At 42.2% G+C, this 21,607-nt stretch overlaps 1 protein-coding gene across 2 annotated transcripts in view; it reads right to left on the bottom strand.

Annotated features, from left to right (window-relative positions):
* C5 (complement C5) overlaps positions 1-21,607 on the bottom strand; it is a 92,054-nt gene that overhangs the window by 7,937 nt on the left and 62,510 nt on the right. For both annotated transcript variants that reach the window (XM_053656159.1, XM_053656160.1), the window contains exons 27-34: positions 18,952-19,047; positions 17,042-17,213; positions 13,477-13,682; positions 11,759-11,911; positions 8,503-8,565; positions 6,853-6,934; positions 5,538-5,583; positions 2,620-2,722 (exon numbers count right to left, since the gene is read on the bottom strand). In XM_053656159.1, the coding sequence (XP_053512134.1) occupies positions 2,620-2,722; positions 5,538-5,583; positions 6,853-6,934; positions 8,503-8,565; positions 11,759-11,911; positions 13,477-13,682; positions 17,042-17,213; positions 18,952-19,047 (921 nt within the window). The remainder of the gene's footprint in view (positions 1-2,619; positions 2,723-5,537; positions 5,584-6,852; positions 6,935-8,502; positions 8,566-11,758; positions 11,912-13,476; positions 13,683-17,041; positions 17,214-18,951; positions 19,048-21,607) is intronic.

Here is a 21,607-nt window from a genome sequence, read left to right as displayed (position 1 = left end):
CAGCAAGGGAAATGCCTTTGCTAGGCACACACGCAGTAGAAGCCAAATGGTGCAGAGGTAGGTAAGTGCATGTACAGTAGAAGCCAGATGATGCAGAACTTTGGAGCATGTGAATGCTCCAAAGCCATCAGAGCCAAAATGATGACATAAAAGGGTGGAATTCAGCCTAGGAAAACCTGGGGGGTGGGGTGAGGAATCAGATTGGGTAAGAGCATGAAACCCCAGGAAATCCCAGGAGAGGGACTGGCTAGGGGGTGAGCCCAACACAACCCTGGAAAACCACAAGGCTGGTTGGACAGTTTGAAAGAAAGCCTGCTCGTTCCCCCGAACCAAGAAAATATATGGAGGATTATCGAGGATCTCAAAGCAGTTGCTACTAGAGCTTGCCCACCTTCTACATCCCTGAGAGTGTATTACTCCCCTTCACCCCAATAAATCTGGCCACTGCACTCAAACTTCTCCTATGCAAATGCCCTTTGAAATTCCTTTCTCACAACACCACAAGAGTCCACTTCAACCAGTACCAACTTCTCTGAAAAATCAAAATTTAGGTAGATCATTGGTTTGGAAACAATATTCTGGGTGATTCTATGAAAATAACATACTAGAACAAGAGAAGTATCTTTGTCAAATAATGCAGTATCTTGCCAAACTTCTGGCCAAGATGGAGGTATAGATACACTGTGCCTCCTTGCACAACCAAAAGAAGGACAACAACAATTTAAAAACAGAAAACCACAAGAATTGACAGAAAATTGAACTGTATGGAAGTCTGACAACCAAGAAGTTAAATAACACATATTCATCCAGGCCGGTAGGAGGGGCAGAGTCGGGCAGCCAGGGTGGAGAGGACTCAGGGCAAGGCAGCCACCGCTGGTGGACCCAGCGAGGTGGCAGATTGTGGAACAGGATGTGCAAGGCTGTAGCTGGCCGGCAAGGCAGCCGGTGGGTGGACCAGGGGGTCCCACATTTGTGCATAGATAAACCAAGAGAAACAAAGGGGGAGTGGGACCAGGGTCCCAACTCAGAAAAATAAAGCCTCAAATCACTGATTGAAAACACCTGTGGGGAAACCCACAGGGTCCTAGAATGCACACAAACCACCCACACGAAAATCAGCACCAGAAGGGCCCAATTTGCTTGTGGGAAGCAGAGGAAGTGACTGAAATCTGGCAGATTTGACCAATCTCTATTGTTCCCCCTTGGACCCCTTCCCTAAATACAGCATCACAACCCAGTGAAGTGGGTTACCTCACCCTGGTAAACACCTAAGGATCTGCCCCTCACATGTAATAGACGCGTTAGACAAAAAATTAAAAAGAAAAAAAGGCTCAAATGAAAGAACAGATCAAAGCTCCAGAAAAAATACAACTAAGTGAAGAAGAGATAGCCACCCTATCAGATACACAGTTCAAAACACTGGTAATCAGGATGCTCACAGAATTGGTTGAATTTGATCACAAATTATATGAAAAAATGAAGGCTACGCTAAGTGAAATAAAAGAAAGTGTATAGGGAACCAACAGTGATGGGAAGGAAACTGGGACTCAAGTCAATGGTGTGGAGCAGAAGGAAGAAAGAAACATCCAATCAGAAAAGAATGAAGAAACAAGAATTCAAAAGAATGAGGAGAGGCTTAGGAACCTCCAGGATATCTTTAAACGTTCCAACATCTAAATTATAGGGGTACCAGAAGGGAAAGAGGAAGAGCAACAAGTGGAAAAGTTATCTGAATAAATAATAAAGGAGAACTTCCCCAATCTGGCAAAGGAAATAGACTTCCAGGAAGTCCAGGAAGCTTAGAGAGTCCCAAAGAGGTTGGACCCAAGGAGGAACACGCCAAGGCATATCATAATTATATTAGCCAAGATTAAAATGAAGGAGAGAAGTCTAGAAGCAGCAAAAGATAAGGAGACAGTCACCTACAAAGGAGTTCCCATCAGACTGTCAGCGGATTTCTCAAAAGAGACCTTACAGGCAAGAAGGGGCTGGAAAGAAGTATTCCAAGTCATGAAAGGCAAGGACCTACTTCCAAGATTGCTCTGTCCAGGAAAGCTTTCACTTAGAATGGAAAGGCAGATAAAGTGCTTTTCAGATAAGGTCAAGTTCAAGGAGTTCATCATCAACAAGCCCTTATTATATGAAATGTTAAAGGGACTTATCTAAGAAAAAGAAGATTAAAAATATGAACAGTAAAATGACAGCAAACTCACAATCATTAACAACGACACCTAAAACAAAAACAAAAGGAAACTAAGTAAACAACTAGAACAAGAACGGAACCACAGAAATGGAGATGACATGGAGGGTTAAAAACAGGGAAGTGGGAGGGGGAGTGAGGGGGAAAGGTATAGAGAATAAGTAGCATAAATGGTAGGTAGAAAATAGAAAGAGAGAGGGTAAGAATAGTATAGGAAATGTAGAAGCCAAAAAACTTATATGACACATGAACATGAACTAAAGTCAGGGAATGTGGGTGGGAGCAGGTGTGCAGGGTGGAGGGGAGTGAAGGGGGGAAAATGGGACAACTGTAATAGCATAATCAGTAAAATGTATTAAAAAAATAATAATGCAGTAAAGAAAACCAAAAGTTCATAATAATATATAAAAAACATTCACAGCTCTTAAGTCGTCTGTGTTTGCATTGATTCCAGTGGGCAAAGCGATGTCCATCACTGCATGGGAGGATGCGGATGATGATTCTTCTCTGCTGGGCTTGTAGCTAAAATAATTAGAGATTAGAAAATGGAGTAAATAAATAGATAAGATTCTTTAAGAAAAGGCCATATTCCTTAGTAGGCTTTAATTTTTTAAGTTGGATCTCCGCTATAATATATGAATAGCAATCTCTGAATTTTACGTTGCAAGAGACCAGTTAGTCATCTATTCTAACTCTTTACCCACTGGACGGTTAATCTGAACAGAGCCGGAAGAGACAGAAGCCATGGAGTCCAAGCTCTTAATTAACTCCTTGAGGAAACTGAGGACGAAAGTGAGGCACTCGGTCGAAGGTCACATTACTGGTTAGCTCCAGAGCTGCATGTTCCTTAATTCTCATTTTTGTACTCTTTCCAACAGAGAATATTCAAAGAAGAAAATTAGTGGTACATAAGAAAAAGATTCAATGAGCATGCACAGGAAAACAATGGCAGGAAACACGCTAAAATATCAGCAGCTGTTTTTTTCTGTATGGTGAGATTATAAGCGATTATCTCTTTTTCATGATTCTCTCTATTTTCTAAATTTTCCACAATAAACACTGTACTTTTTTTTTTTTTTTAAATGTTCCAAGGACTATCCTTTGCCTAAGAATTGTGCTTGTGGAGAAGCTAAGGAGTAAGGTAACCGAAGTGAAATGAATGAAGATTTTTTGTTTGTTTGTTTGTTTTCCTGGTAAGAGAGAAAACTTGGAAACTTGGGTTTTATCCCAGTTCTGAGAGATTTCTACAAATCATCTTCCCTTTGTAGAGCTCATTTTTTATTGCTAATATTAACTATAAAGAAATGGAAACTTGTGTTTTAAATGTATCTTTATAATTCTAAACTTTTAAGCAGTCAGAAGAGTAAAAAGGGACAAGCTGGTGGGCCCAGGACTAGAGACGGGGCAGAGTGAGCGCAGTCCTGCAAAGACTGAGTTTCAGGTTCCAGCTGCATCTCAGGATGATTCACAGGTGGCTGGCTGTTCAAGAGCATAACTTGAAAGAACAGTCAGGATTAAAGGAAGAAACTGGGAAAACAGCTTCATGTGGGGAAAAATTAATTGATCCCACCTAAATGAATAAGTGTCAGTGAAATAGGAGGTCTTACTTGAGTTAGGGGGTAGGCAGAGGATCTCTTGTCCCCGGTCACACTTCATAGAGCATATATAAAGCAGACCCCATTCAAAGTTTTAGGTGTGATATTTACCATAATAATTTAAAATATAAGATTAATGGCTTATAAAATATTAAGTCCATTCTTCACCAGAGTAACAATTTGCATAGAATAAAAAGCAACTTGGAATGTAATATGACATCTGGACATGTCCCTAATTGGGTGAGTGTCACCAGAAGTAGAGAACTCTTGCTCACAGATGCAAAGAATCTGTCAACAGGATGGAGAAGGGCCTCCTGAGTGGAAAGTATCTATGAAAGATTGCTGGAGCCTTGGCGACTGATTGCCATGGTGACGGTTTCTACTGTGGAAGGAAACCATCCTTTCAAGAAGCCCTTTGCCTGCTGCCAAAGAGCACTCCTTACCAAGGGCATTTTGTTCCAAGAGAAGGAGAGAAATAAAATCCTTTTTCCTTTTCTTATAAATACAACAGAGAGGTTGTAAAAAAGCTTAATACATGAAAGAGGCTGAACACAGAAACTGTGTACCGGCATTTTTTATATCAGGAGAGAGAATATTAAAAGGCAAAGAACTTCTCACATGAATAAGTACCATACAATTACTCTTACAATTTATCCAACATAACTTCAGCATCACAGAACTAATATTCCACCCGGCTTTTCCCCCCTAGATTGTGTGTGTGTATACATACACACATACATACATATATACATATATTTTAAAAGCTTTTATTTATTTATTTTTAAAGAAAGGGGAAGAGAGGGAGAGAAACATCAACGTATGGTTGCTTCTCACGTGGCCCACACTGGGGACCCGGCCTCCAACCCAGGCATGTGCCCTGATTGGGAATCGAACCAGTGACCCTTTGGTTTGCAGCCCGTGCTCAATCCACTGAGCTACACCAGGCAGGTCACCTGGCTTTTTTAAACATTCTGTCCCCAGTTTGTAAAAGCCAAACTAGAGAATACTCAATATTGCATCTCTATTTGCTTTCTTTTGTGTATTAACAATCTGGACTTAGGCCTCCTGTCAATAAATTCAAATGAATGAGTTTTTGACGAGAGCCTTTTTATACAGGATGGGGAAAAATTAGGCTTACAGCTGTATGTATGGAAAATGATACAGTAATTAATAAATAACAATACAAGAATAAACTGTGTTTTTCATATTCACAACTGTAAACATACTTTTGCCCCACGCTGTATGAGGGGGGATAAAAAAACCTGGAATAATCTTCGGATTATCTTCTGGAGGGCAGGCCCCTTGTAGTGCAGGCCTTGCCCGCCAGCTGCCTTCAATGTGCAGCCTGAGCCAACACCACTGGCTGATGCTGGCCAGGGATTTTGCTGGCGCAGGTTATCTTTCTAAAGAAGAGAGTAGGAGCTGCTTATGAGAGAACTATTTTCTTTTCCTAATGCTCTCATCACATCTCTACCTTTCTGAAAGACAAATAAAAAATACAGTGTTTGAATTAGAAGACAGCCAAAAACAGGGGGAAAAACTATGTATGAACAAAAACCAAAGTGAATAGCTATTCTGTACACTGAATAGCTATTTAAGAATACCTGTTACATTCTACACTTAAACAGGTGAACAACTTGCATCTTCTGGCCATCTTAAATCTCAAAGAGATGTAAAGAAATAGTACAACGGCAGATGGGAGCTTTCGAAGTCTAGAGTCCCCTCTGTGGAGATGCACTCACCTCGCACATGCTACTAGGCGCTTGTAGTCCGAGGTGCCACTGGATGCTAGCGCAAACAAAGAAAAGTGAGCATCAACCATTTTTTACTGTTTTTAAAACTGTCAGAACAGAATCATTAATGAGCACACCTCTGAACACACTTAAAATGATTTGTGGTTTGGAAGTTGGCACTTTCGGTGATTTTAATGAAAATTCGTGGCTATTGACAGTACCAGGAAATCTTTAAACTATTACAACAATTCGCTGCTCTCAAAGAACTTACAAGTCAAGGTGGGAGTCATGAAAGGTAAAGATGTGCTGGTAACATGTTTGGTGGGAGGGTGGGGGCAGGATGTAGGGAGGAAGAGCAGATGCATGGGTTCGTGGGTAGTTGGAAGTTTCCTGTAGGAACAGGCCTCTGAGCCACACACGAAAGCCATTAGGACAGAGGTGAAACACACCCTGAGCTCACGGTTAAAGGAGGCTGGAGTGTGCACGTGGACTTGCTTTTGGACCGAGAGGGGGGAACTAACCCACCAGAGAGGAATGTGAAGGCCACAAGCAGAAAAAAACAGCACACTAATGAAAGGCCGTAAGTATCGGAGAGGCCAAGTTGAAGATGGAGGCAGAGAAATGTGTATTTGTCTGAACCCTTGGGATACAGAAAGGGTAAGGGGTAGATATCCAACAGGGTGATAGGGAAATTCAGGGTCGTAGAACGGAACACTGATTTGAAAGTAACAGAAATTCAAGGATCAGAAATTAGACCTTTCTGGGTGAGAATGGGGAGCTTTACAACTACTTACATTCTTTTTAAAAAAAATCCTCACCCAAGGATACATTTATTGATTTTAGAGAGAGAGAGGAAGAGGAAGACGGGGAAGGGGGGCAGATAGAGAGAGAAAAACATCAACATGAGAAACATTGATTGGTTGCCTCCTGTATGCACCCTGACCAGGAATTGAACCCACAACCTAGGTGTGTATGTGCCCTAACTGGAAATTGAACCCACAACATTTTGGTGTATGGGGACGACACTCCAACCAACTGAGTCACCTGGCTAGACAACTAGCTTCATTCTGAAAAAGTAAATTAGTCAAAACAATTTCTTGATCTATAGTGCATACCTTTAGTTTAGTTATTAAGTTACTTAACATAGGTTTCCAACTATTATTAAAGAGTTACTCCTATTATAATAAATTACAGTAATGTTTACTCTGATGTGAACATGCTAAAGAAATTTTGATTTTTAGGCAAGCACAATTTTCTAATCAGGGAAGCTCTCTGACATTCTTTACGCTTACGCAAAATTACAGTGTAAATCATGCTGTTTTACCGCTGATGTCCTGGCTTTCGATTTTCAAATGAAAGCTGCAAAATTCCTCGGAGGTACCAGTTTTGTGAGCCACAGTTGTCACCTGCATTGGGACAAGCGAACAAGACCTGATTTCTAGTGGGAAGGGGAAAAACGTATAGTGGCGGGACCGCTGCCATGAGTGGGGTGGATGCTCAAAGTGGCCTTTCCCCAACCCGGGCGGATATGCACATTGAAGACCCATTTCCTCAGCAGCTGGACTCTCATCTCAGCACCTCCACAGCCTGGAACATGGCTGAGAAGCCCAAAGAAAGCAAAATCTGACCCCTGGTCAGGCAGAATCTTTTTTCCTTTTTAAATTTTATTATTCTTTTCTTTTAGGTCTTTCTTTTCTTTCCCCATTGTTATCTGATTACAGTTGTCCCCATTTCCCCCCATTACCCTTCCCTGCCCCACCCACGCCCCACCTCCCACATTCAATCCTCTTCCTCACCCCCCTATCTTTGTCCATGGGTCCCTTTTACATGTTCCTTGACTTGACCCTTCCCCTTCTTTCCCCTGTTACTCCCCTCTCCCCCGCCCTCTGGTCACTGTCAGTTTGTTCTTTATTTCCAAGTCTCTGGTTCTGTTTTGCTTGCTTGTTTGTTTTGTTGATTAGGTTCCACTTACAGGTGAGGTCATATGGTATTTGTCTTTCACTGTGGCTGGGCAGAATCTTGGTCCAAATTCCATAGTTAAATCTGAGCACCTCACTCTTCAGAAAACTTTTAAGATTCTCAACTGTGAGCCTGTACACTCTGATTTTACACATAACACTACAAGGAAGTGTTGTTTTCTCCCACCCCACACACCACCGTGGGAAAGAATAAATTATGGGTACGTATGGATGGGAAGGGTGTTGCCAGAGTAGTCACACCAAAAACAACTAGAAGTGACAGAAAGGACAATCTATCCCCCACCCATGAAATCTGATACAGTCTTTGAAGGAATAAAGATAAGAACATAATTAAAATCATCAATAGAATGTTAATTTATGCTCAGAAAGCATATTACATTTATATTTTAGCCATTTAGTGGCAAGTTTTTCTGTTTATGTATATCCATGCAGTCTATGGCTAAAACAGAACAAACTTAAGCCCTTACATACATGTATATACACATATGTATCTCTCAATCCCCAAAGATGCTGGGGAAATGAGATGTGACTATGTTACCAATCATAGAAATATGTGTGTGCACACACATATGTACATATACATGTGTAAGCATAACATTGTAAATGTACATATACAAGGTGGGGGAAAGTAGGTTTATGGTTGTATGTGAAACAGTTTATTCTTATATTATTATTTATATATTATTGTATTCTTTTCTATACAAACAACTGCAAACCTATTTTGCCCAACCCTTATATGTAATTATGTATGTAATTTCCACAGATACACAGACTATATTCATACAAGATTTAAAAATAGCTATTTAAAAAAAGAAATTGTGTGTACAGCTAATAAGACAGCTAAAAAGAATTAGATAAGTGAATCCTACCTCAGTCATAGTTACCAAAGCCCAAATATCTGTAAGTGTGTGGCAAAGTCCCTAGTTCATTATACGTTACTTAGGGTAAGCAAACACCTAACTCCCAAATAAGTTGGCTCTCAATGAAATACTTACCTGCACTGTAGCCAAGCCACTGCTATATCCAGTGCGGACAATGAGGTCATCATCGATAGGCACCTGGAAAGGTGGAAAGAACCCATGCTTTCTTTTATTATTTAATAGGGAGGGAGGAGAGAGCAATGAGAAGAGTGAGCAGACACCTGCCAGCTTCCTCGCTCACAGCTCTTGTGAGATTAAATGGATAAGGCATTGAAGACCCTCTGCACAGACTAGGCACTAAAAATACTGGAATTTCCTTTCCCTTCTACAGCTAAATAAGGTGTCTGAAGTCGTTTAAGTAAGCCAGCATAACCAACACGTAGGAAACCATTTTGGTTACATTTTCATTTTTATGTGGTTATGGTGAAATAAGACCTTCATCTCCTTTGCCAACTAAATAAACTCCTTTCAGTGCCTAGCCGATCCTTTTCCTTAGCAAGAACAGGGAACTCCAACGTAACTCTAAAGTAGGTGCACTCTGTATCTGACCCTCCTACCTTCTGCTTTGCACACCTCTTCTACCTCCTAATGGCTTGTTTTCCCTACTTCCTCTGGACTCTGTTAGTGGAAACCCATGGCAACCCACCTGGTTCATCTAGCACCCCACCCAAGCCTGCCAATCCTTAGGTGCTGCCACTCTTCTTCCCACTCTGCTAGGAGGAGAGTGAAGACATGAACTGGGTTAGTTCACCCTTCCAGAGAAAATCTACGATATAAATGCTCTCTAATTTGTACAAAGCCTGGAAGAGATCACTTTGAGTGAGAGGCCTGAAAAGTTGGTTCTTCACCATGCTCTTCAGGCCAAGAGCTCCTCATCAGAGCTTAGAGCCTTGGCTCAGAATGTGACTGTCTGGTGAACTCTAAATGCTCCCAGGGAAAGGTTACCAGAGAGGGGGCCAAAAGCACAAATGCCTGCAGAGGTCCGGGTGCAAAGCAAGTATGGAACTGTGACAAATTGAAGAATGCATGCCACTGCCAGCCCCCTATTGCCTCAAACTTGGACATCAGGTTTTTATCTGAAATCTCTGGATTTTAAATGTTGGAATAACACTGGTTAGGGCAAGTTCCTTATACAATATTTTCTAAATATGAATCAGATATATATGCCTAGCAAATATTTTCTCCTCCCTCAGGCTCTTTTGTAATGTCATCTTGATATTTCTCTTTCAATCTGCGTTGACTGTCTGGCCCATTTGACCAAGAATATGTTGCAGAAGTGACTCTGAATAACTTCTGAATAATTTAAGATACAGATCTTAAGAGACCTTTAGATTATGGTTTCAAATTTAGAAGAACTTCTTCTTCTTGGAATCCAGCTGCCGGGCCGCGAGAAAGCCCAAACAACCATGCAGAGAGAACTGGAGGAAGGAGAACCGAGGCCCCCGGCCAGCGCGGTAACTAAGCTCCCAGCCAAGGCTGGCGTGAGCTGCCAGCCGTGTCACCACAGTCAATGCCACGTCCAGCAGAAGAACCATACGGACAAACCCAGCCCACATTTCTGACTCCAAATCATGGGATAATCAAGTGGTATTATTCTATGCCACTAAGGTTTGAGATAGTTTTCTTTACAAAATTAGAGAGCTGAAACACTGGGAAAGTGACTATTTGTGTACAGTTCAGAAATAAAAGGCTATATTTACTGAAGAAACTTACTATAGAGATGATGTTGTTTGGTGGTATAATTGGCATCCTGAGTCGGAATATTTTGGATGGTTGGGAGATTTTTCTGGCATTTAGGCAGTACTGACCTCTCAACTCCTGCATCACTTAAAATGTAAAACACATATCCTGAGACTTTTACACACATCTACAAGTGGAACACCTCCAAAAGCACCTCAGGGTGGGAATTGTGGAGCTGTGGCTATGCTCCCTGGCCAGCAGTGAGAGCCAGGGACCTCCTGTGGTTTGGAGATAAAGGAGGACCTGCTGAAAACCAGGAGCTCCTGTGGAATCTCAACTACTCTGACAGCCACTCAGGGACAAGTCGTTTCTCCTTCTTACAATCATCTTCCTCCCAAGAGCCAGAGTCCCACGGGGTGGGTGGAGGTGCTTCAGCACTCTCCCAGTGGGAAGGGTGGAAAGGAGGATAAGGCAAGTGGCTAGCTAGGCCATCTCATCCCTTCAGTCAAAGCAGCTTTGTTTTTCTGACTTAAATATTGGATTAGCCCTGGCTAGTATGGCTCAGTTGGCTGAAGCACTGTCCCATAAACCAAGGGGTCTCAGGTTCAATTTCTGGTTGGGGTGCATGCCTGGGTCGTGGGTTCAGTCCCCGTTCAGGGCATGTGCAAGGGGCAGCTAATCAGTGTTTCTCTTTTACATTAGTGTTATTCTCCCTCTTTTTCTCCCTCCCCTTTCTCTACAATCAATAATCATGTCCTCGGGTAAGGATAAAATGTAAAACATAAACAAATATCAGATAAAAATAAATGCTGGAATATATCTATGTCTGAATCTACGTCTCCATCCATATCCACCTTTACACATATACATATATACACACTATGAGCTACCAGTTTGCAATTTTTACATTAAATTTACCTTTCACAAACATGAATTTGTGGAGACTGTGGACAGTAAGAACTATAATCTAAAATGTGGTCATTGGAAAACTATGTATTAGTAGCTGCCAGCTATTATTAATATGGAACCTAGTTTTTCCAGTGTGTCCTTTTCTTCTCATAGGCCACCGAGGTTTTCATTTTTAAAAATGCAGTAGTAGCAAAGGACATGGGGCAAGTTGTTGGAGAACCTAAAGGTCAGTTCCATTCTGGCCAGTCTGCATGTGTGTCCAGGCCAGATGGAACCTCTGGAGGACTCCCGAATGTGTCTTCTCTCTTATTCTACTGCGGTGCCTTTGTGCTTGCTGTTCTCTGTGTTTGAAATGCTCTTCCCTTTTCTTTACCTGGCTAAATTCTTCCAGATGTAACCTACTCATCTGGATGCTTTTGACAAAACCCTCCTCCTCTCAGGCTGGCTCAGGAGGTCCCCTGTGCCCTTCCATGTACCTATACAGCTCTTACTTTTCACTGTCTGTTTAAACGACTGTTCTCCCCACATATGTGTGCCCAGCACACACACATATGCACAGGTTCTTGGTGCTTTACTTTTGAGTCTTCAGTGCCAAGAACATTAGTTGGCACCCCTGCTTAGGATACAAAAGGTAGTCACTGTATGTTTAAGTAGTGAATAGATACATTTGTAAAATAAGGGTGGAACATGATTTCTAAGGTCCTGTCCAATTATAAAATATTATAAAACATCTTTTGTTTACCTCTACTGGCCTCCCAAGGAAATTCTTCTCTGTTATCTTGTAATGGTAGAAGTCACCTTTATTCTTGTAAGAAACACTGATATTCATATTCAAGCGGAGTTGTTTAATCAGGAGTGAATATTCTGTCAGGCCCTCGATGGCATTCACTGTATCCTAGCAACAAGCAGCAAGGCATAAAAATAGGATCAGCTTATTTATATGCTCTCTGTCTGAAAATCACTCTCTTAGGAGTGGGTGGAGCAGACTGAGTGAGACTGGTTAAGGGTCCCCTTGGCGAGGTGGCAGGCAGTTCTCTCCTCCCCAGGAAGGTTGTTACTCTTAGCAAGGACAGTAAAGATGTGTGGCTTCAGGTTCAGGTTTCTCCACAGTCCTGAGCATATGACCACAAGTAAGTCACTCTTCGAAGAATGACTCCAACTTCTTGTATGACTCTTTCCTTCTCATCCTTAGATTTTAGCTTGAAGCCATAAATAAGCTTCCCCTTCCCCTTATTTAAGGTTCCCCTTCTGGTCTTTAGACCATTCACCTCAATTTGTAATATTTTAATGTATAGTTTCTTGTTGGCCTCCTCCATTGTAATGTAAGAGTCAGAAGGAAAGTATTGTATCTTTTCTGTCATCTACCACATTTATAGGTACCGTATTTTTTGGACTATAAGATGCAACACCCTGCCCCACCCCCTCAATTTGGGAGCAATAATGGTTGTTAATGCTGCTGTTGAGTTCTGTTTACATTTACATTGGTGAAATATTATGTTATTTATGCTATTAAATATTTTACATTTTTTGCTTCAAAATTTTTTTCTTATTTTTGTCCTCTAAAACCAAGGTGCATTTTATGGTCCAAAAATATGGTACACATATGATAGCTATTCAACGAGTATTTGTTGAAGGAATAAATAAATGAACTTAACTTTTCTGGACCTCATCTTTCTCATCTATAAAATGAGGAAATGTAAACATATCGGAGATGTCAAATACATGGCTGTCTTGCCTGCCCAGGTCCATGGAAGCCAGTGCTAATCAATGGGTCACTATTTCCTGCTAAGCCTATAGTGTACCCAAGATGAAACCTATTTGCCTCCAGGATCAAATGATCACTAAAGCAATCCTGAAGAACCTCCATAGCTCTACATTATATATATATATATATATTCATACACCCTGTCATTGCTCAAACATCCAGGGAATAGAGAAGATACTAACATTTGAACTAAACTTGAATATAGGTGTGTTTTACATAATAGTTATAGTGTAAAATACATGCATGAGTTATAATGTAAAATGCAATACATCAAATGAGTTTATACTCATGTAGATAAACATGTAACAATCAGCATTTCTCTCACTTTTTATTCATTCTTGGGGGAGGAAATGTCAGTGTCTTTGTCTACAAGGCAGCCCCTGTTTATCACACAGGGTGTAACATAATAGCTGATAAACTTATTAGGCACTTGTGGTCACTAGGATCGTAGAGGAAGTGCTGGACTTAGAGTTAGGAGAGCTGAGTTTTGAGTCTGACTTGGCCACTAACTCCAAAAATGAACCTCTCAGGGTTGTTTTGCTCCTCTGTATTAGAAAGGTGCCAATGCAGGTAACCTCTAAGAGTTCTTTGCTGCTAGTCATTTATTGTTATCTATGGCATGCAAGAATGAGTATGGAATGTGTGGTGAATGAGGCAGCAAATATGTTTCAGGAGGATGAAACAAGAAACATTACCTGGGTCGAATAAAAGCCACCTCCATACCTCTGCTCTTCAGATAGCCATCTGATGATTGGGTTAACATAGCTCATATCTTTCAAGTTCAGAAAGGTGAGTAAAGCATAGGAAGTGGTTTCCACCATGTGTGCTGTAATAGTGTTAGGTACAGGGCTATCTTGCTCTTGAAGATCCTCTTTCCAAAAACGGTAAGTGGGTGAACTACCTGAACATCAACAAATCACACTGATTAATATGATTAAAAAGGTGAATTGACACAGCAATTCTAGCAGTTTCTTTTGATACAGGCCTTCTGGTTTTCAGAAGTTTCTTATCCTTTTATAAGAACTTCCTCAAGGTGACCAATACACAACAAGATCCCTTAATACAGTGCTCTTTGCCTTATTTTAAAAGGTTGATGTGGAATGTCCACAACTTTTGGTAGCAGAGGACAGTTCTGAGACTCAGTTTCCAATGGGGGAGGGTTTCCCCCCCACACCAACAAACAATTCTCAGACACCTCCAGGGTGTCAGAGATTTCAACTCAATTTTCACCTTATCCACCTAGAGGTAGCAGCAGATTCAACAGGTTAAGAGTTCAGTAGTACAAGATGTTCTCCCCACCCCCCACCCTTACTTCAGATGCTAATCCCAAAGCCGGGTTGTTACCTGCACTTCAGAGCAACTGGTTATAAATCGGAGGTTCCAAAGACCCTCCTCCTCAGGTTTGATTAATTTGCTAGAGCAGCTTACAGAACTCAGAAAAGCATTTTGCTTACTAGATTAGCAGCATATTATAAAAGGATATAACTCAGGAATAAGGAGACAAAAGCGATGCACAGGGCAAGGCATAGGGAAGGGTGCAGAGCTTCCATGCCCTCTCCAGGTGCACCACTTTGCCTGAATCTCCACGAGTTCCAACCTGGAATCTCTTTATATCTTGTACTTTTGGGGTTTTATGGAGGCTTCATTACATAGTCATGACTGATCAAATCATTGAACATAGATGACTAATTTCACCTCTCCAGGGGTGTCCAACCCGTGGCCCAGGGACTGCATGCGGCCCAGGATAACTATGACTGCGGCCTGATACAAAATTGTAAATTTACTTAAGATCTTTTTTAAAAAAATTAATTAATTTATTTTTAGAGAGAGGGGAAGGGAAGGAGAGAGGCAGAGAAACATCAATGTGTGGTTGCCTCTCATGTGTCCTCTATTGGGCACCTGGCCTGCAACCCAGGCATGTGCCCTGACTGGGAATCAAACCAGCGACCCTTTGCTTCACAGGCCTGTCCTCAATCCACTGACCTACACCAGCCAGGGCTACTTAAGACCTTTTTTTGCTCATCGGTTTTCATTAGTGTTTGTGCATGTACTGTGTGGCCCAAGACCACTTTTCTTCTAGTGTGGACCAGAGATGCCAAAGGCTGGACAGCCCTGCTAGCTGCTGTCCCCATCCTTGTGGGTGTGGGTGGGCAGGTACTGAAATTTCCAACAGTCTCATCACGTGGTGGGTTCCCCAGGCAACCAGCCCTCATCCTGAGGTTACCTGAGGACTTTCCAAAAGTCACCTCATTAATAAGACACCTTTACCATTTGCAGCACTCTGGAAATTTCTGACAGAAAAGATCTATATTCTGGAAATTATGAGATAACACCCAATAAAGCCTTCGTTCAGTCTTCTATTATTTGCTCCCAATTTAGAGCACTAAAGATAATTTCATAAGCAGCACTTTTCATAAATTAGGTTCTAAATTATATTTGTTTGTTATTGTTCTAGTAATTTAAGCCTGTAACCTCAAATTCTTTGTTAAATTATTTTTTAAAAAACCGGTAAAGCATATTTAGAAATCATTTAAAAATTTTTAAAGATTTTTATTTATTTTTAGAGGGGAATAGAGGGAGAAAGAGAGGGAGAAAAACATCAATGTTTGATTGCCTCTCATCCATTTGGGTGAGCTGGGGACCTGGCGTGCAACCTATGCATGTGCCCTGACTGGGAATCGAACCAGTGACCCTTTGGTTCTCAGGCCACTGCTCAATCCACTGAGCCACACCAGCCAGGGCTAGAAATCATTTTTGAAGATTAGTGAAAATATGCCTGCTTAAAATTCAGGATTCCATTACTGGCATGACTTTGGACAAGATGTTTTCCCTCCCTCTTAGAGACTCAGATTTGCTGTATTTAGAATAAAATATTTGGTTTTTAAAGATACTTCTAGCTCAAACATTATTTGAATTAAGTTCTGCTCTAGCTCTTAAGTTTTATAATTTTATGATCCATATCTTATAATAACGAAGACATTTCTTTTGTGTTAGTATATTATATAAGTGATTTTGAGATACATGTTAAGATTCTGACATTTTTAAATAATGACAGAAGTCAAATTTGGTAGATGGAGATAAACTTCATGTAAGATTTATTAACTGTTTTGAAAACCTCACCCAAGAGAGGGCTAAGAAGTGCCCAACCACGCCCGTGCTGACACAGGCACATTAGCCAATGCCCACCACTACTCTCTCTTTATTTTTCACCTTTAGTCTTCAAGACAAAATATATGTCTTTATAGCCAACCTGGTCCAATACAAGCCAAGTTATGCACTCTTCTGCTCACAATCCTCCAATGCCTTCCCTTCTTACTTAAAGTGGAAATTAAAGTTCTAGGGCTGCCATAGTTCTCCACCGCACCTTGATGTGAGCGAGATGCGGGCACTCCTTGCTCAGGGTGGAGGCAAACCCAAACCATGGTGCCTGGCTGAGGAAGTGGAGCACAGGCTGGATTTCAGCCTCAATTCATTGGCTTGCATGAGTGCCTCGTACACTGCGTGACTCCTCATACACTCCTCGTACACAGGAGGCCTGCAGAGCTCCTGTAATGAGCTCCAAGTCCCTGGAAGTCTGCTTCACCCTTTCCTTCCCTGCCCTCACTTTCTACCCCTCATCTCACTCCTCTCCAGCCACACCGGCCTCCTTGCCACTCCTGGGGTACCAGGCAGGCTCCTGCCTCAGGGTATATGCACATGCAGTACCTCCACCAGCGACACCCTTCCAGATAGCCACTGGCTGGCTTCCTCACCTCACCTCCTTCAGCTTTTAACTCAAATGCCATCTTCTCAGTGAGGCTTAAGCCTGATCACTCTATCAAAAATTACAACCCACTACTTTGCCCCGTCTCCCTTCCCTGCTTGATTTTCTTCGTGTAAGCCATCATCAACCTATTCACTAAATGCAATACTTTACTTATTTATCATATCTGTTCATCCTTAAGTAGAATGTAAGTTTCACGAGGGTCTGGATTTTGTTGTTGTTGCTGTTTCTGTTGCTTTATCCCCAGACCCTAGAAGAGTGCCTGGTATATAGGAGGTCCTTGATACATATTTATTAGATTCAGGAATGAATGAATATATGTTGAATGAATGAATAAATGAGTGAATAATGGCACTTATTGCATTGCACTGTGATGGTCTGTTCCTTGAGGCCGGGGACTGTGGTTTACTCATCTTTGCATGCCACTGCCTACTTCTCAGAATGAGCAGACTCTACTCAGTAAACGCCTGCCGAAAAATATATGGAACAATACATACCTTTAACCAAAGCTTTCTTCTTCAGGGCTGAGACGACGGAACGAAACTGTGAGTGAGTTCTGTCTCCCAGGGAAAGAGCGTAAGCAGCAATGGCCAGTGTAAAGGTGCTCTGGGCCGAGAGGGCATTTTCAAGCAGGAAGGTGTCAGCTTTACTTAGAGCTGTGCTGATTTTCTGGAAACAAGGGCAGAAGATACCTAAGTTTCTTTGGGCAGCACCAGACTATCAACTAATGTGAAATACCCCTAGGTGGCACCATGCTGGGGTAGGTAAGACAAAGGGTGGAGAGAGAAATGACCTAATGGGAATGGACAGTGTCTGGCTGAAGCAAATCTTTCTGGGAGAAGGAGCAGAGCATAATCACAGAAGCGAAAAAGAGGTTGTCCACATCGGGTCAAGCTCTTCGCCCCTGAATTCTCTTCTCCCTCTGGAGGTTTTTCCCTTTCCTTTCTACTTCCCAAGTCAGACCTAGCCTCTGGGAAGACAAAGCCCTGAGTACAGACACAGCGTCCAGCATTCCTCCTCAGCATAACTGAGGCAGATTCACGTATTCAAAAGGGATTTTACTAAATAAAACCACAACCAGCAGAAAAAAGAGCTAGGCTGCCAAAGTGTTTTTTGATCCTAAGCATTCCTGGGAAAACAGTCTCTACCACTTTGTCCTGAGACAACTAAAATAGTTATTCTGAACGAGTGGTTACAAGAGTGCGGTGCAGTGCCACTGATGTCCTGCCTGGCTCCTTCTCTGCCAGCTCCACCTGTATCTCACTCATGTTCCGCCAGGCGTCAGCTGGTCCTCTAGGCCCCTGGGAACTGGTCCTCATCGATTCTTTTGTCTTGTTAGTATACATAAAAATTCTCCTGAAGCAAACTAAAAACATTATTTTGTTTTATGGTTCAAGTCCTACAAATCCCCCTGGGTCCTTCTTTTCTTTTCTTTTTTTAAGTATATCTGATGGATTGTGCTGTTACAGTTGTCCTAGTTTTCTTTTCCATTTGCCCCACTCTGGCTGGTACCCCCTGCCTTCCAGCAATGCCCCCTAACCCCCAACTTAGTTCATGTCCATGGTTCGTGTGTATAAGTCCTTTGGCCTCTCCATTTCCTATACTATTCTTAACATCCCCGTCTATTTTGTTCCTACCAATCATGCTTCTTGATTTTTGAAGCACTGATTGATAGGAACCATTTTTCCCCTCTCTCCTTCCCAACTGATAAACCTCCAAATGATCCCCATACCTATGATTCTGTTCCTGTTTGGTTGTCTGTGTAGTTTGTTCCTGGTTTTGTTTTTCTTTTTTAGATTCAGTTGTTAATAGTTGTGAGTTTGTTGCCACCCTTGGGTTTTTCCATTTCCATTCTGCATGCTGGTTGGAAGGACTTATCTGATTTACTTCTGATTTGTAGGCAGTAGTGTTTAACTGCAGCTCAGGGACCTGTCTCTTCCCAGATCAGAGTTTCAGCTCTATTACCCCTTAGAATATTTTATGTTGATTCACTTAGGTGAATTTTCTTCTTTCTCCCCTCAGCTTCCAAGCAAATGAAACAGTACAACTCAAATAAGCAAACATGCTGTTGTGTATTATCAGTAGTTCTATGACATAGAGCGCTTCAACTATTGATAAGAGTCATACACAGATCATCAGATTGGGCAGAGACAAGAGAAGGAAGCTGGGGATGCTGGCTCATTCCCTCACCAGTCAGAAGTTACCAGTTCTACTTCCAGCACTATAATTCAGTAGCCTGTAAAAGTGAACAGTTAAATTCACCCGACTGCAGGCCTCAGTTTTCTCAACTGTCGAATGGGTTGGATTAGGTGGTCTCTAATCTAACATCATTCTTCTTCTGGAGTTATACTTATTTTCAAGGCGCAGAAATAGATGATGGGTCTGGAGAAAGAAAACTCTTACTTACCATTAGCGGGCATACATCATAAGCCTTTCTAATTCCAATCACAGCAAAGGCTGTAAGATATAAGGTGTACTCTCGGGCTTCAGTAGATGAGGTACCCTAAAAATAATGATAAAGGAGAGTGAAATGGTGTCTTTAAAGCAAAATGACCTGGTTCTAATTTCCATTTTGAGCTTAATAGCCTGTCTCCCTCCGTATAGTCCAGTTGGATTGTTTGCCATCTCTCAGTAAACTCTGGATCTTTCTTTCTTTCTTTGTGCTTTCACATGCCCTTCTCTCCCTTACCTGCCCACCCTGAAGCTCCACTTCTTACCCCTTCACCACATTCAAATTCTCCTCCTCCTTGAAGACCCCATTAAATGTACAAAGCAGGATTCTGTCACTATTCTCCCATATATTTTTTCTTGTGGGGCAGTGACATCCCACTGTAATGCTTCTAAGACCTTCTGTGAACTGACCTCTAGTATCTCTCCAGTTTTATTTCAAGCCACTCACTCCCTTGCTCTCTTGGTACCGGCTCTTTGAATGAACCACCCTCCCTCCCTACTTCACAAATGCCAGGCATGCTCTTGGCTCCACTTGGAACACTTTTCCTGACCTGCTCCTACCTAGCTCCCAGAAGCCTAGAAGTCATTTTTTCAACTCCTCCAGTCTAGGTTAGATCTCCTGCTTTCCATGAAACAACAATATTTCCCCTTTCTTAACATTTATCACAACCTTGAAGTCACCTATTTAATATCTATGCTAAATTGTAAGCTCTGTGGCCTCAGTGACCACACCTGTTCTGTTCACTGTTGTGTTCCTACCATGTAGTACTTAGTACACATTCAGTTTATATTTATTGAGCAAATGAATGAACACATGCACTTATACCTACATTAGAGTCACTAGTATTTTTACTCCACTTCTCTACAGGTATGTGAGCTCCTTAGTGGCAGGGATACTGTCTGGTCCATGCTTCCTACTCTTTCTGCCCCAAGCTGCCCAAAATAGGCTCCTGCATGTATTAGGTGCTCAGTGAATGGTTGTTGAATGAATATAGATGGATGGATGGATAGGTGGGTGGACATCTTAAGGAAAAAAATTATTGTAGTATTTTACTCTTCAAATGTTGTTGTCAGTTGCCTCCATATCTTGTGGGAGTCCTGATCTGCTACTGGTCCAACAGGGGACCATTATGAGACTCCTGTTAGCCAGGGAGTTCCTTGTGTCTGATATTAAAAAGATTGGAGCGGAGTCACAGAAATGGAGATTACATGGAGGGTTAGCAACAGGAGAGTGGGAGGAGGAAAAGTGGGGAGAAGGTATAGAGAATAAGTAGCATAGACGGTGGGGAGAAAATAGACAGGGGAGGGCAAGAGTAGTGTGGGAAATGTAGAAGCTAAAGAACTTACGACACATGGACATGAACTGAAGGAAGGGAATGTGGGGGAAAGGGGGGTGTACAGGGTGGAGGGGAATGAAGGGGGAAAATGGGACAATTGTAATGGCATAATCAATAAAATATATTTTAAAAATAAAAAAACATTGGATTGGGTCAGGCAAAACGACAAAAACAACAACAACAAAACTGCTGAATCTCTTCAAAAATTAAGGAGTAAAATATATTAGAGCAATATTGAAATTACTTTGTATAGATCAAGCAAATACATAGATTCTAATCTCAAACACTTTGTCACAGCTTGCAATAAACAGGCCCCCCATCTCTCTTTCTAACAGAGTGTAAATAGGGTCCCTCCCATTTTTCAAGATACCTTTGCCGCCTTAACCTGTAAGAAGGCTCTGAACTTCAGGTACAGACTCCATGCCTGGTACATGGACAGATTAGCGCATTTTACCCATCCTGAGATCTCTAGCACCTGCTGCCTAGGAACCACCAGTGCCTGTTAGAGGAGATGTCTGAGATGCCACCTACCTGACCTGTGATAAACAGTCTGAAAGCAGTACGACAAGGCCGCTCAAATCCTTTGCCTGTGCACAAGAGGGTTTTCTTACAGGGTTACATCTATTATTTTTCTTCTCTTCTCCATCCTACTAAAATAGGATGACAACGAAACTCAAACTTCTAAATAAAACTATTGGGACTTCTGCCAAGATGGAGGTATAGGTGGATGTGCCGTGCCTTCTCACACAACCAAGTTTAGGGACAACTAAATATTAGCATCAGAAAACACAACCAGAACACGGAAAATTGAACTTTTCGGAAGTCCAGTAACAACAAATTCTTCAGCCCGACCGGTAAGGGGCGAAACCAGCGTCTCGTGAGGGGTTGCACAGGACTCCGGTCGGACGGACCCAGGCACGGAATCCAGACGCGGGAATCCAGACCCACGGGTTCCAAACCCAGGATTGGACCTAGTGAGCGACCGAGCAACCCACCGGGTGAGCGACTGCTGAGGAGACAGTGGGGAGGCGGTGCTGCGTGTTGACTGCGGTTGCCTATCTGTGGGCAAGCGGACAGGAGAGGGAGTGGGCGCTTGGACCGGGGCCGGCGGTCCCCGTGGCTTGCGGCAGTAGAGGGCGCCGCCATATCCCCGCTCTGACCACGCCCCCACATACAGCGTCACAACCCAGCGACCTGGGAGTCCAAGGCGCCGCTTCTCACATTTAAAGGGCCAGAACAGACCAAAAATGTCGCAGGAAGACCTCAAAGCCCCAG

The sequence above is a fragment of the Artibeus jamaicensis genome, unplaced genomic scaffold (assembly GCF_021234435.1).
Source record: "Artibeus jamaicensis isolate MK-2021 breed Jamaican fruit bat unplaced genomic scaffold, CSHL_Jam_final scaffold_1964, whole genome shotgun sequence".
Taxonomy (NCBI): Eukaryota; Metazoa; Chordata; class Mammalia; order Chiroptera; family Phyllostomidae; genus Artibeus; species Artibeus jamaicensis.
This window is presented reverse-complemented; position numbering and strand designations above follow the sequence as displayed.